The 14747-nt window shown below is 46.6% G+C and overlaps 1 protein-coding gene across 3 annotated transcripts in view; it reads right to left on the bottom strand.

Moving 5' to 3' along the window:
• Positions 1-13856, bottom strand: part of LOC129867633 (sushi, nidogen and EGF-like domain-containing protein 1) — a 115194-nt gene extending 101338 nt beyond the window's left edge. The window contains exons 1-4 of one of the 3 annotated variants that reach the window (XM_055941160.1): positions 13418-13856; positions 13170-13310; positions 8703-8865; positions 5278-5403 (exon numbers count right to left, since the gene is read on the bottom strand). In XM_055941160.1, coding sequence (XP_055797135.1) covers positions 5278-5403; positions 8703-8865; positions 13170-13310; positions 13418-13741 — 754 coding nt within the window. In that variant the 5' untranslated portion in view covers positions 13742-13856. The remainder of the gene's footprint in view (positions 1-5277; positions 5404-8702; positions 8866-13169; positions 13311-13417) is intronic. The other 2 variants (XM_055941158.1, XM_055941159.1) reach the window with 2 other exon arrangements.
• Positions 13857-14747: the final 891 nt, after the last annotated feature.

A 14747-nucleotide genomic window follows, 5' to 3' on the forward strand; every position in this document is an offset into this window, starting at 1 on the left:
AGAGACCTGGCAGGAGGAGTGTTACAGAGAGACCTGGCAGGAGGAAAGTTACAGAGAGACCTGGCAGGAGGAGTGTTACAGAGAGACCTGGCAGGAGGAGTGTTACAGAGTGACCTGGCAGGAGGAGTGTTACAGAGATACCTAGCAAGAGGAGTGTTATAGAGTGACCTGGCAGGAGGAGCAGAGAGACCTGGCAGTGACCTGGTATGCGTATTACAAGCAGATGACCCTAAAGGAAATATCTTATCAGGTTGTGCATTGGCAGGTCAGGTGAAATCCAGCTTTTAAAAGCTGACATCCTCTTTCCTGGCCCAGCAGAGCATGGAGCAGAGAGGAGCAGAGAGGAGCAGAGAGCAGAGAGGAGAGAGGAGCAGAGAGGAGAGAGGAGCAGAGAGGAGCAGAGAGCAGAGAGGAGCAGAGAGGAGAGAGGAGAGAGGAGCAGAGAGGAGAGAGGAGCAGAGAGGAGCAGAGAGCAGAGAGGAGAGAGGAGCAGAGAGGAGCAGAGAGGAGAGAGGAGAGGGGAGCAGAGAGGAGCAGAGAGGAGAGAGGAGCAGAGAGGAGCAGAGAGGAGAGAGGAGCAGAGAGGAGAGAGGAGCAGAGAGGAGCAGAGAGGACCAGAGAGCAGAGAGGAGAGAGGAGCAGAGAGGAGCAGAGAGGAGAGAGGAGGAGAGAGGAGCAGAGAGGAGCAGAGAGGAGAGAGGAGCAGAGAGGAGCAGAGAGGAGAGAGGAGCAGAGAGGAGCAGAGAGGAGAGAGTAGCAGAGAGGAGCAGAGAGGAGAGAGGAGCAGAGAGGAGAGAGGAGCAGAGAGGAGCAGAGAGGAGAGAGGAGCAGAGAGGAGCAGAGAGGAGAGAGGAGCAGAGAGGAGCAGAGAGGAGAGAGGAGCAGAGAGGAGCAGAGAGGAGAGAGGAGCAGAGAGGAGCAGAGAGGAGAGAGGAGCAGAGAGGAGCAGAGAGCAGAGAGGAGAGAGAAGCAGAGAGGAGAGAGGAGCAGAGAGGAGCAGAGAGGAGAGAGGAGCAGAGAGGAGCAGAGAGGAGAGAGGAGCAGAGAGGAGCAGAGAGGAGCAGAGAGGAGAGAGGAGCAGAGAGGAGCAGAGAGGAGCAGAGAGGAGCAGAGAGGAGAGAGGAGCAGAGAGGAGAGAGGAGCAGAGAGGAGCAGAGAGGAGAGAGGAGCAGAGAGGAGAGAGGAGCAGAGAGGAGCAGGGCTGGGAGGAGGATACCTGATTCCCAAATCAACCTCTAGCCCTTGACCCCCATCCCCTAGGCCCTAACTCCTAGCCCCTAACCCCTAGCCCTTAACTCCTAGCCCCTAACCCCTAGCCCTTAACCCCTAACCCCTAACCCCTAGCCCCTAACCCTTAACCCTTAACCCCTAGCCCCTAGCCCTTAACCCCTAGCCCCTAAACCCTAGCCCCTAACCCCTAGCCCTTAACCCCTAGCCCCTTGCCCCTAGCCCCTAACCCCTAGTCCCTAACCCCTAGCCCCTAACCTCTAACCAGTAGCCCCTAACCCTTACCCCTAACCCTATCCCCTAACCCCTAGCCCTTAACCCCTAGCCCCTAACCCTTATCCCTTAACCCCTAACCCCTAGCCCTTAACCCTTAACCCCTAGCCCCTAACCCCTAGCCCTTAATCCCTAACCCCTAGCCCCTAATCCTTACCCCCTAACCAGTAACCCCTAACCCCTAGCCACTAATCCATAGCACCTAACCAGTAGCCCCTAGTCCCTAACCCCTAGCCCCTAACCCCTAGCCCCTAGACCCTAAACCCTAGCCCCTAACCAGTAGCCCCTAACCATTAATGCCTAGCCCCTAACCCCTAGCCCCTAGACTCTAATCCCTAGCCCCTAACTAGTAGCCCCAACCATTAACCCCTAGCCCCTAACCCCTAGCCCCTAGCCCCTAACCATTAACCCCTAGCCCCTAACCAGTAGCCCCTAACCATTAACCCCTAGCCTCTAACCCCTAGCCCCTAGCCCCTAACCCCTAGCCCCTAATCCCTAGCCCCTAACCATTAACCCCTATCCCCTAACCCTTAGCCCCTAATCCCTAGCCCCTAACCATTAACCCATGGCCCCTAACCAGTAGCCCCTAACCCTTAGCCCCTAATCCTTAGCCCCTAACCAGTAACCCCTAACCCCTAAACCTTAGCCCCTAATCCCTAGCCCCTAACCATTAACCCATGGCCCCTAACCAGTAGCCCCTAACCATTAACCAGTAGCCCCTAACCATTAATCCCTAGCCCCTAACCATTAACCCCTAGCCCCTAACCCCTAGCCCCTAACCAGTAGCCCCTAACCATTAACCCCTAGCCCCTAACCCCTAGCCCCTAATCCCTAGCCCCTAACCATTAACCCCTAGCCCCTAACCAGTAGCCCCTAACCATTAACCCCTAGCCCCTAACCAGTAGCCCCTAACCATTAACCCCTAGCCCCTAACCCCTAGCCCCTAATCCCTAGGTCCTAACCATTAACCCCTAGCCCCTAACCAGTAGCCCCTAACCATTAACCCCTAGCCCTTACCCCTAATCCCTAGTCCTTAACCCCTAACCTCTAGCCCTAACCAGTAGCCCCTAACCAGTAGCCCCTAACCCCTAGCCCTTACCCCTAATCCCTAGCCCCTAACCCCTAATCCCTAGCCCCTAATCCCTAGCCCTTACGCCCAGAGCAGAGAGAGGGGTGGGGGCCCTGTCCAGTAAACCTCCAGCCCCTACTCACTAGACCTGAAAGAGTATACACTCTGTATGTACTATGTGTATATATATATATATATATATATATATATATATATATACAGTTGAAGTCGAAAGTTTCCATACACCTTAGCCAAAAACATTTAAACTCAGTTTTTCACAATTCCGGACATTTAATCATAGTAAAGATTCCCCGTCTTAGGTCATTTAGGATCACCACTTTATTTGAAGAATGTGAAATGTCAGAATAATAGTAGAGAGAATGATTTATTTCAGCTTTTATTTCTTTCATCACATTCCCAGTGGGTCAGAAGTTTACATACACTCAATTAGTATTTGGTAGCATTGTCTTTAAAATGGTTTAACTTGGGTCAAAAGTTTCGGGTTGCCTTCCACAAGCTTCCCACAATAACTTGGGTGAATTTTGGCCCATTCCTTCTGACAGAGCTGGTGTAACTGAGTCAGGTTTGTAGGCCTCCTTGCTCGCACACACTTTTTCAGTTCTTCCCACAATTTTTCTATAGGATTGAGGTCAGGGCTTTGTGATGCCCACTCCAATACCTTGACTTTGTTGTCCTTAAGCCATTTTGCCACAACTTCGGAAGTATGCTTGGGATCATTGTCCATTTGGAAGACCCATTTGCAACCAAGCTTTAACTTCCTGACTGACGTCTTGAGATGTTGCTTCAATATATCCACATAATTTTACAACCTCATGATGCCATCTATTTTGTGAAGTGCACCAGTCCCTCCTGCAGCAAAGCACCCCCACAACATGATGCTGCCACCCCCATGTTTCACGGTTGGGATGGTGTTCTTCGGCTTGCAAGCCTCCCCTTTTTCCTCTAAACATAACGATGGTCATTATGGCCAAACAGCTCTATTTTTGTTTCATCAGACCAGAGGACATTTCTCCAAAAAGTACGATCTGTGTGCCCATGTGCAGTTGCAAACCGTAGTCTGGCTTTTTTATGGTGGTTTTGGAGTAGTTGCTTCTTCCTTGCTGAGCGGCCTTTCAGGTTATGTCGATATAGGACTCGTTTTACTGTGGATATAGATACTTTTGTACCTGTTTCCTACAGCATCTTCACAAGGTCCTTTGCTGTTGTTCTGGGAGTGATTTGCACTTTTCGCACCAAAGTATGTTCATCTCTAGGAGACAGAACGCGTCTCCTTCCTGAGCGGTATGACGGCTGCGTAGTCCCATGGTGTTTATACTTGCATACTATTATTTGTACAGATGAACGTGGTTCCTTCAGGCATTTGGAAATTGCTCCCAAGGATGAAGCAGACTTGTGGAGGTCTACATTTGTTTTTCTAAGGTCTTGGCTGATTTCTTTTGATTTTCCCATGATGTCAAGCAAAGAGGCACTGAGTTTGAAGGTAGGCCTTGAAATACATCCACAGGTACACCTCCAATTGACTCAAATGATGTCAATTAGCCTATAAGAAGCTTCTAAAGCCATTTTCTGAAATGTTCCAAGCTGTTTGAAGGCACAGTCAACTTAGTGTATGTAAACTTCTGACCCACTGGAATTGTGGTACAGTGAATTATAAGTGAAATAAATAATTCTCTCTACTATTGTTCTGACATTTCACATTCTTAAAATGAAGTGGTGATCCTAACTGACCTAAGACATTTTTACTGGGATTCAATGTCAGGAATTGCGAAAACCTCTTCATGAAAATGGGTTTCCATGGCCGAGCAGCTGCACACAAGCCTAAGATCGCCATGCGTCGGCTGGAGTGGTGTCAAGCGTGTTCTCAGGAGTCATGAATCACGCTTCACCATCTGGCAGTCCGACGAACGAGTCTGGGTTTGGCGGATACCAGGAGAGCGCTACCTGCCCCAATTCATAGGGACAACTGTAAAGTTTGGTGGAGGAGGAAAATTGGTCTGGGGATGTTTTTCATGGTTCAGGCCCCTTAGTTCCAGTGAATTAAAATCTTAAGGCTACAGCATACAATGACATTCTAGATGATTCTGTCCTTCCAACTTAGTGGCAGCATTTTAGGGAAGGCCCTTCCATGTTTCAGCTTGAAAAAAGCTGCAGTGCACAAAGCGAGGTCCATACAGAAATGTTTTGTTGAGATCAGTGTGGAAGAACTTGACTAGCCTGCACAGAGCCCTGACCTCAACCCCATTGAACACCTTTGGGATGAATTGGAACGCCGACCGCGAGCCAGACCTAATCGTTCAACATCAGGGCCCGACATCACTCATGCTCTTGTGGTTGAATGAAAGCAAGTCCCCGCAGCAATGTACCAACATCTAGTGGAAAGCCTTCCCAGAAGAGTGGAGGCTGTTATAGCAGCAAAGGGAGGGGTCCAACTCAATATTAATGCCCATGATTTTGGAATGAGATGTTCACATACTTTTTGGTCATGTAGTGTATGTATGAACTATGCATTGATACATCCAGCCCAAAGGTTTAAGAAAATGTTTACTAGTCACCAAAGTTCCGGAGCATGTCTTTAAACCTATCAAATCCTCTCAGATCTAGGGGCTACGAGGTTGCTTCTAAAGAGGGACTCTGCGGCAGAACGGAGCAGAGTGACTGTGGTCAAAGGTTAAAGTTCACCGACTGACCTATCTGGCACCGGGGTCCTGTGAAGCCAGCCAGACAGGAGCAGGTGAAGGAAGGGTTTCCGGTGATGCAGTCGTCTATACAGCGACCTCCGTTCAGACAGGGTCGAAGGTGAGGGCACACAGATGCTGCGGAGGAGAGACGGAACAGCTAGTTAGTGAGGAGGAGAGATAGAACAGCTAGTTAGTGAGGAGGAGAGATAGAACAGCTAGTTAGTGAGGAGGAGAGATAGAACAGTTAGTTAGTGAGGAGGAGAGATAGAACAGCTAGTTAGTGAGGAGAGATAGAACAGCTAGTTAGTGAGGAGAGATAGAACAGCTAGTTAGTGAGGAGGAGAGATAGAACAGCTAGTTAGTGAGGAGGAGAGATAGAACAGCTAGTTAGTGAGGAGGAGAGATAGAACAGCTAGTTAGTGAGGAGGAGAGATAGACAGCTAGTTAGTGAGGAGAGATAGAACAGTTAGTTAGTGAGGAGGAGAGATAGAACAGCTAGTTAGTGAGGAGAGATAGAACAGTTAGTTGGTGAGGAGGAGAGATAGAACAGCTAGTTAGTGAGGAGAAGATAGAACAGCTAGTTAGTGAGGAGAGATAGAACAGCTAGTTAGTGAGGAGAGATAGAACAGCTAGTTAGTGAGGAGGAGAGACAGAACAGCTAGTTAGTGAGGAGAGATAGAACAGTTAGTTAGTGAGGAGAGATAGAACAGCTAGTTAGTGAGGAGAGATAGAACAGCTAGTTAGTGAGGAGAGATAGAACAGTTAGTTGGTGAGGAGGAGAAGATAGAACAGCTAGTTAGTGAGGAGAGATAGAACAGCTAGTTAGTGAGGAGAAGATAGAACAGCTAGTTAGTGAGGAGGAGAGATAGAACAGCTAGTTAGTGAGGAGGAGAGATAGAACAGTTAGTTAGTGAGGAGAGATAGAACAGTTAGTTAGTGAGGAGAAGATAGAACAGCTAGTTAGTGAGGAGAGATAGAACAGCTAGTTAGTGAGGAGGAGAGATAGACCAGCTAGTTAGTGAGGAGGAGAGATAGACCAGCTAGTTAGTGAGGAGGAGAGATAGACCAGCTAGTTAGTGAGGAGAGATAGAACAGCTAGTTAGTGAGGAGAGATAGAACAGCTAGTTAGTGAGGAGGAGAGATAGAACAGCTAGTTAGTGAGGAGAAGAGACAGAACAGTTAGTTAGTAAGGAGAGATAGACCAGTTAGTTAATGAGGAGAGATAGAACAGCTAGTTAGGGAGGAGGAGAGATAGAACAGTTAGTTGGTGAGGAGGAGAGATAGAACAGCTAGTTAGTGAGGAGAGATAGAACAGCTAGTTAGTGAGGAGGAGAGATAGAACAGCTAGTTAGTGAGGAGAGATAGAACAGTTAGTTGGTGAGGAGGAGAGATAGAACAGCTAGTTAGTGAGGAGAGATAGAACAGCTAGTTAGTGAGGAGAGATAGAACAGCTAGTTAGTGAGGAGAGATAGAACAGTTAGTTAGTGAGGAGGAGAGATAGAACAGCTAGTTAGTGAGGAGAGATAGAACAGCTAGTTAGTGAGGAGAGATAGAACAGCTGGTTAGTGAGGAGAGATAGAACAGCTAGTTAGTGAGGAGAGATAGAACAGCTAGTTAGTGAGGAGAGATAGAACAGTTAGTTAGTGAGGAGAGATATTACAGCTAGTTAGTGAGGAGGAGAGATAGAACAGCTAGTTAGTGAGGAGAGATAGAACAGCTAGTTAGTGAGGAGAGATAGAACAGTTAGTTAGTGAGGAGGAGAGATAGAACAGCTAGTTAGTGAGGAGAGATAGAACAGCTAGTTAGTGAGGAGAGATAGAACAGCTAGTTAGTGAGGAGAGATAGAACAGCTAGTTAGTGAGGAGAGATAGAACAGTTAGTTACTGAGGAGGAGAGATAGAACAGCTAGTTAGTGAGGAGAGATAGAACAGCTAGTTAGTGAGGAGAGATAGAACAGCTAGTTAGTGATGAGAGATAGATCAGCTAGTTAGTGAGGAGAGACAGAACAGTTAGTTAGTGAGGAGGAGAGACAGAACAGCTAGTTAGTGAGGAGAGATAGAACAGCTAGTTAGTGAGGAGAGATAGAACAGCTAGTTAGTGAGGAGAGATAGAACAGTTAGTTAGTGAGGAGATACAGAACAGTTAGTTAGTGAGGAGAGACAGAACAGCTAGTTAGTGAGGAGAGATAGAACAGCTAGTTAGTGAGGAGAGACAGAACAGCTAGTTAGTGAGGAGAGACAGAACAGCTAGTTAGTGAGGAGAGATAGAACAGCTAGTTAGTGAGGAGAGACAGAACAGCTAGTTAGTGAGGAGAGATAGAACAGCTAGTTAGTGAGGAGGAGAGATAGAACAGCTAGTTAGTGAGGAGAGATAGAACAGTTAGTTAGTGAGGAGAGATAGAACAGTTAGTTAGTGAGGCGAGATAGAACAGCTAGTTAGTGAGGAGGAGAGATAGAACAGCTAGTTAGTGAGGAGAGATAGAACAGTTAGTTAGTGAGGAGGAGAGATAGAACAGATAGTTAGTGAGGAGAGATAGAACAGCTAGTTAGTGAGGAGAGATAGAACAGCTAGTTAGTGAGGAGAGATAGAACAGCTAGTTAGTGAGGAGAGATAGAACAGTCCTAGTCCCATACGTCAAGCAGCGTCGGTCCTAGTCCCATACGTCAAGTAGCGTCAGTCCTAGTCCCATATGTCAAGTAGCGTCAGTCCTAGTCCCATACGTCAAGCAACGTCAGTCCTAGTCCCATATGTCAAGCAGCGTCAGTCCTAGTCCCATACGTCAAGCAGCGTCAGTCCTAGTCCCATACGTCAAGCAGCGTCAGTCCTAGTCCCATATGTCAAGTAGCGTCAGTCCTAGTCCCATACGTCATGCAGCGTCGGTCCTAGTCCCATACGTCAAGCAGCGTCGGTCCTAGTCCCATACGTCAAGCAGCGTCGGTCCTAGTCCCATACGTCAAGCAGCGTCGGTCCTAGTCCCATACGTCAAGCAGCATCAGTCCTAGTCCCATACGTCAAGCAGCGTCAGTCCTAGTCCCATATGTCAAGTAGCGTCAGTCCTAGTCCCATACGTCATGCAGCGTCAGTCCTAGTCCCATACGTCAAGCCGCGTCGGTCCTAGTCCCATACGTCATGCAGCGTCGGTCCTAGTCCCATACGTCAAGCAGCGTCAGTCCTAGTCCCATACGTCAAGCAGCGTCAGTCCTAGTCCCATACGTCATGCAGCGTCAGTCCTACATAACGCTAGTCCAGCTAAGACAATGGAGGATAGGGTACATCATACAAATGTTTTGTCAAATCAAATCACAATCATCTCACAATTATATTAAAGTGCATTTAACGACGTCACAATACACTTCATTTGTATTAATTTTAATTAATTTGTATTATTTGTATCATAATCACTAAACATCCATCCAATCCCTCCTCCATCTTACCGGAGTCGTTGCATCCGCCCACCTCCACCTGGGCATTGTCAATACGGAACACCCATCTCCCGGGGTAACCCACATTGGTGGTTCCCTCCACATCCACGACATCATCAGTACGAGACCCCGGGATGTTGAAGTAACGTTTCCCGTCGCCAGCGTTAAAACCTGCCTAGGAGCAGACGTTACAGTTTAGAGTGATGTTGTAGAGACCACCCTTAAAGACATGCTCCGGGTGATGTTGAAGAGACCACCCTTAAAGACATGCTCCGGGTGATGTTGAAGAGACCACCCTTAAAGACATGATCCGGGTGATGTTGAAGAGACCACCCTTAAAGACATTCTCCGGGTGATGTTGAAGAGACCACCCTTAAAGACATGCTCCGGGTGATGTTGAAGAGACCACCCTTAAAGACATGCTCCGGGTGATGTTGAAGAGACCACCCTTAAAGACATGCTCCGGGTGATGTTGAAGAGACCACCCTTAAAGACATGCTCCGGGTGATGTTGTAGAGACCACCCTTAAAGACATGCTCCGGGTGATGTTGAAGAGACCACCCTTAAAGACATGCTCCGGGTGATGTTGTAGAGACCACCCTTAAAGACATGCTCCGGGTGATGTTGAAGAGACCACCCTTAAAGACATGCTCCGGGTGATGTTGTAGAGACCACCCTTAAAGACATGCTCCGGGTGATGTTGTAGAGACCACCCTTAAAGACATGCTCCGGGTGATGTTGTAGAGACCACCCTTAAAGACATGCTCCGGGTGATGCTGAAGAGACCACCCTTAAAGACATGCTCCGGACGGAACTTTGGCAACTACTAAGTATTTGTAAACCTCCTGCTTTGGGCTGGATAGTGTCCATGTGTAGTTTATATATAATCTAGAAGGAGAATTACACTATTACCTCAATTAGCCATGAAATCCCTAGTTTGAAAGCAATTGCTTTTCTGGAAGCTGTGTGATTTTCTCTACATTTTCCCCCCTACATTTTCCCCCCTACATTTTCCCCCCTACCTAGCAACCAGGTCAGCCCCCTAGCTGACCTAGAGAGAGAGAGAAAGAGAGAGAGAGAGAAAGCGAGAGAGATGGAAGAGAGATGGAGAGAGAGAGATGGGGAGAGAGAGAGATGGGGAGAGAGAGAGATGGGGAGAGAGAGAGAGAGAGATAGATAGAGAGAGAGATGGGGAGAGAAAGAGAGAGAGAGATGGGGAGAGAGAGAGAGAGAGAGAGAGAGATGGGGAGAGAAAGAGAGAGAGAGATGGGGAGAGAAAGAGAGAGAGATGGGGAGAGAGAGAGAGAGAGATGGGGAGAGAGAGAGATAGGGGGAGAGAGAGATGGGGAGAGAGAGAGATGGGGAGAGAGAGAGATGGGGAGAGAGAGAGATGGGGAGAGAGAGAGTGAGAGAAAGAGAGTGAGATAGAGATGGGGAGATAGAGAGAGAGAGAGAGAGATGGGGGGAGAGAGAGCAATGACGTGGTACACATATGTTACCTAGTGGGCAATTTTCGGGGACCACTTTTGGCTTCTGAGCGCTACTTTCAGAACTGCTGGCTTAAAACATATATACGAAAGTACTGGAGGATCTCTTTAAATCTGTGTCCCAAGGGCCCGTAAGGCTCTGTTCAAAAGTAGTGCACTTTATAGGGAATATAGGGTGCCATTAGGGTCACGACCTTAGAACAAATGGGACACTTCATCTAAATCGCCTTATAGGTCTATGAGCTGTCTGAATACATTTCTAATGACACACTACTAACACACCTCACTGAAAACTCCCAGACTACCAGAGAGCAAAAAGAAAGCCTGTATGAGGGTTCCAAAGGAAGCTTACGGAAAGATCTCAATGCCCAGCCATGTTGTCTGAGAATTTTAATTCAACCTGAAATCGCAATCTCAAATTTCCAAGACGCTTAAGAGGCTCAAATCCGGGTGAAGTGTTCTATTGTTTCCTCATGGGACTGCTGAGTAAACTAAACATTAAGTACACCTTCCTAATATTGAGTTGCACCCCTCCCCCCCCCCTTTTGTCCTCAGAACAGCCTCAATTTGTCGGGGCATGGACTCTACAAGGTGTCGAAAGCGTTCCAAGGGATGCTGGTCCATGTTGACTCAAGTTGGCTAGATGTCCTTTGGGTGGTGGACTACTCTTGATACACACGGGAAACTGTTGGAGTGTGGAAAAACCCAGCAGCATTGCAGTTCTTGACACAAACCGGTGCGCCTGGCACCTACTACCATACTCCGGTCAAAGGCGCTTATATTTTTTTGTCTTGTCCCATTCACCCTCAAATACAATCCATGTCTCAATTGTCTCTTAAAAATACTTCTTTAACCCCTTTTTCTACACTGATTTGAAGTGGATTTAACAAGTGACACCAATAAGGGATCATAGCTTCCACCTGGATTCACCTTGTCAGTTACATAAGTATTCACACCACTGAGTCAATACATGTTAGAATTGCCTTTGGCAGCGATTACAGCTGTGAGTCTTTCTGGGTACGTCTCTAAGAGCTTTACACACCTGGATTGTACAATATTTGCACATAATTTTTTGTATTTATTCTTCAAGCTGTCAAATTGGTTGTTGATCATTGCTTGACAACCATTTTCAAGTCTTGCCATAGATTTTCAAGCAGATTAAAGTATTTAAAAAAATCCCACAGCATGATGCTGCCACCACCACGCTTCACCGTAGGGATGGTGCCAGGTTTCCTCCAGACGTGACACTTGGCATTCAGGCCAAAGAGTTCAATCTTGGTTTCACCAGATCAGAGAATCTTGTTTCTCATTGTCTGAGAGTCTTTACGTGACTTTTGGCAAACTCCAAGTGGGCTGTCCACTCTACCATAAAGGCCTGATTGGTGGAGTATTGCAGAGATGGTTTTCCTTCTGGAAGGTTCTCCCATCACCACAGAGTAACGGGTCCTAGGTCACCTCCATGACCAAGGTCCTTCTCCCCCGATTGCCGGGCAGCCAGCTCTAGGAAGAGTCTCGGGGGTTCCAAACTTCTTCCATTTAAGAATGATGGAGGCCACTATGTTCTTGGGGACCTTCAATGCTGCAGAAATGTTTTGGTACCCTTCCTCAGATCTGTGCCTCGACACAATCCTGTCTCGGGGCTCTATGGACAATTCCTTCGACCTCATGGCTTGGTTGTTGCTCTGACATGTGCCGTCAACTGTGGGACCTTAAATAGACAGGTGTGTGCCTTTCCAAATCATGTACAATCTATTCAATATGCCACATGTGGACTCCATCAAGTTGTAAAAACATCTCAAGGATGATCAATGGAAACAGGATGCACCTGAGCTAAATTTAGAGTCTCATAGCAAAGGGTCTGAATACTTATGTAAATAAGGTATTTCTGTTTTTTATTCTTAATATATCTGCAAACATTTTGAAAAAACTATTTTCACTTTGCCATGATGGGGTATTTTGTATAGATCGATGAGGATTTTAAAAATTTAATCCATTTTAGAGTAAGGATGTTACGAAAAAAGATTTGGAAAAAGTCGAGGGGTCTGAAAACTTTCCGTATATATAGATAGATAGACATTTTCACTGAGTGTACAAAACATTAAGAACACCTGCTCTTTCCATGACATAGACTGACAGTCACACCTTGACCTTAGATATCTCTGTTTTTCTATATATTTTGGTTAGGTGTGAATAGCTAGTTTTTGTATGTCTAGGGTTTTTGTATGTCTATGGTGGCCTGATATGGTTCCCAATCAGAGGCAGCTGTTAATCGTTGTCTCTGATTGGGGATCATATTTAGGTAGCCATTTTCCTTGTTTCTGTTGTGGGATCTTGTCTACATTAAGTTGCCTGAGTGCATACCAGTAGCTTCACGTTTCGTTCGGTTGTTTGTTGTTTTGTTTTGGTGAGTTTCAGTTGATTAAAATGATGTGGAACTCTACTCACGGTGCGTCTTGGTCTCATCTTTACGACGAACGTGACACTCACCAGATGAATCACATTTTATTGGTCATATTTTGCAGATGTTATTGCAGGTGTAGCGAAATGCTTGAATCCAGGTGAAAGCTATGATCCCTTATTGATGTCACCTGTTAAATCCACTTCAATCAGTGTAGATGAAAGGGAGGAGACGTGGTTAAAGAAGGATTTTTTAAGTCTTGAGACATGGATTGTGTATGTGTACCATTCAGAGGGTGAACGGGCAAGACAAAATAAAAGTGCCATTCAACGGGGTATGGTAGTAGGTGCCAGGCGCACCGGTTTGAGTCAAGAACTGCAACGCTGCTGGGTTTTTCACGCTCAACTGTTTTCCTGTGTGTATCTAGAATGGTCCACCACCCAAATGACATCCAGCCAACTTGACACAACTGTGGGAAAGCATTAGAGTCAACATGGGCCAGCATCCCTGTGGAACGATTTCGACACCTGTGTGAGGACATCTCTGCGATGTTACTTATAAACACGTTTTTTGAAGACGTCTCTGTGATCTTACCTGTGCAGCGATGCCCCCTAGCCCCGCCAGGTCTCCTCCACTGCTGGCATGCATGCCTGTAGTCCAGCTGACGTCATGATACTGGAAGATGGTGAAGGAAAGCTCTTCGTTGGTGATCAGTATCACTTGGAACGTATTCACCTGCAGAGAACAGTAGTCACCAGGTCACATATAGTACACTATATAAATACATTTGACTGATTGATTTGAGTGAGCGATTCGTTTATTTAATTGGTTGAGAATCCTACCGGTGTGACGTCACTTCCTCCAAAGAAGGTGACTTTGAGCCACGTTGAGATGAGGATCCACGTCGCACTGAACTCTGGGAACTCGGAGAAGTGTCGTCTGACGTCAGCCGTGGCCCTAAGGAGGACGGACGGATCTCTACTCTCCCGGTAGAAGACTTGTCCCGCCCGCCTGTTGTCCACGTCAGCCCAGAACGGCGCCACAACCCTCCGGTCTCCGGCGATGGGAAACGCTACAGGTGTGAATTGAGACACCTCTCTGATGAACGAAACAAGGCCATTGTTGTTCACCTGTTGGGGAGGAGAGGCAGTACCAGGTAATAACATGGCTATATACAGGAAGTACCAGGTAATAACATGGCTATATACAGGAAGTACTAGGTAAAAACATGGCTATATACAGGGAGTACCAGGTAATAACATGGCTATATACAGAGAGTACCAGGTTATAACATGGCTATATACAGGGAGTACCAGGTTATAACATGGCTATATACAGGGAGTACCAGGTAATAACATGGCTATATACAGGGAGTACCAGGTAATAACATGGCTATATACAGGGAGTACCAGGTAATAACATGGCTATATACAGGGAGTACCAGGTAATAACATGGCTATATACAGGGAGTACCAGGTAATAACATGGCTATATACAGGGAGTACCAGGTAATAACATGGCTATATACAGGGAGTACCAGGTAATAACATGGCCATATACAGGAAGTACTAGGTAATAACATGGCTATATACAGGAAGTACCAGGTAATAACATGGCTATATACAGGAAGTACTAGGTAAAAACATGGCTATATACAGGGAGTACCAGGTAATAACATGGCTATATACAGGGAGTACCAGGTAATAACATGGCTATATACAGGGAGTACCAGGTAATAACATGGCTATATACAGGGAGTACCAGGTAATACCATGGCTATATACAGGGAGTACCAGGTAATAACATGGCCATATACAGGAAGTACCAGGTAATAACATGGCTATATACAGGGAGTACCAGGTAATACCATGGCTATATACAGGGAGTACCAGGTAATAACATGGCTATATACAGGGAGTACCAGGTAATAACATGGCTATATACAGGGAGTACCAGGTAATACCATGGCTATATACAGGGAGTACCAGGTAATAACATGGCTATATACAGGGAGTACCAGGTATTAACATGGCTATATACAGGGAGTACCAGGTATTAACATGGCTATATACAGGGAGTACCAGGTATTAACATGGCTATATAGGGAAGTTTAAAGTCCAGGGGAGGGAAGGGGAGGCTGAGTATAAACTTCAACACCTAAAGTTTTTTACA

The sequence above is a fragment of the Salvelinus fontinalis genome, chromosome 12, assembly GCF_029448725.1.
Source record: "Salvelinus fontinalis isolate EN_2023a chromosome 12, ASM2944872v1, whole genome shotgun sequence".
Taxonomy (NCBI): domain Eukaryota; kingdom Metazoa; phylum Chordata; class Actinopteri; order Salmoniformes; family Salmonidae; genus Salvelinus; species Salvelinus fontinalis.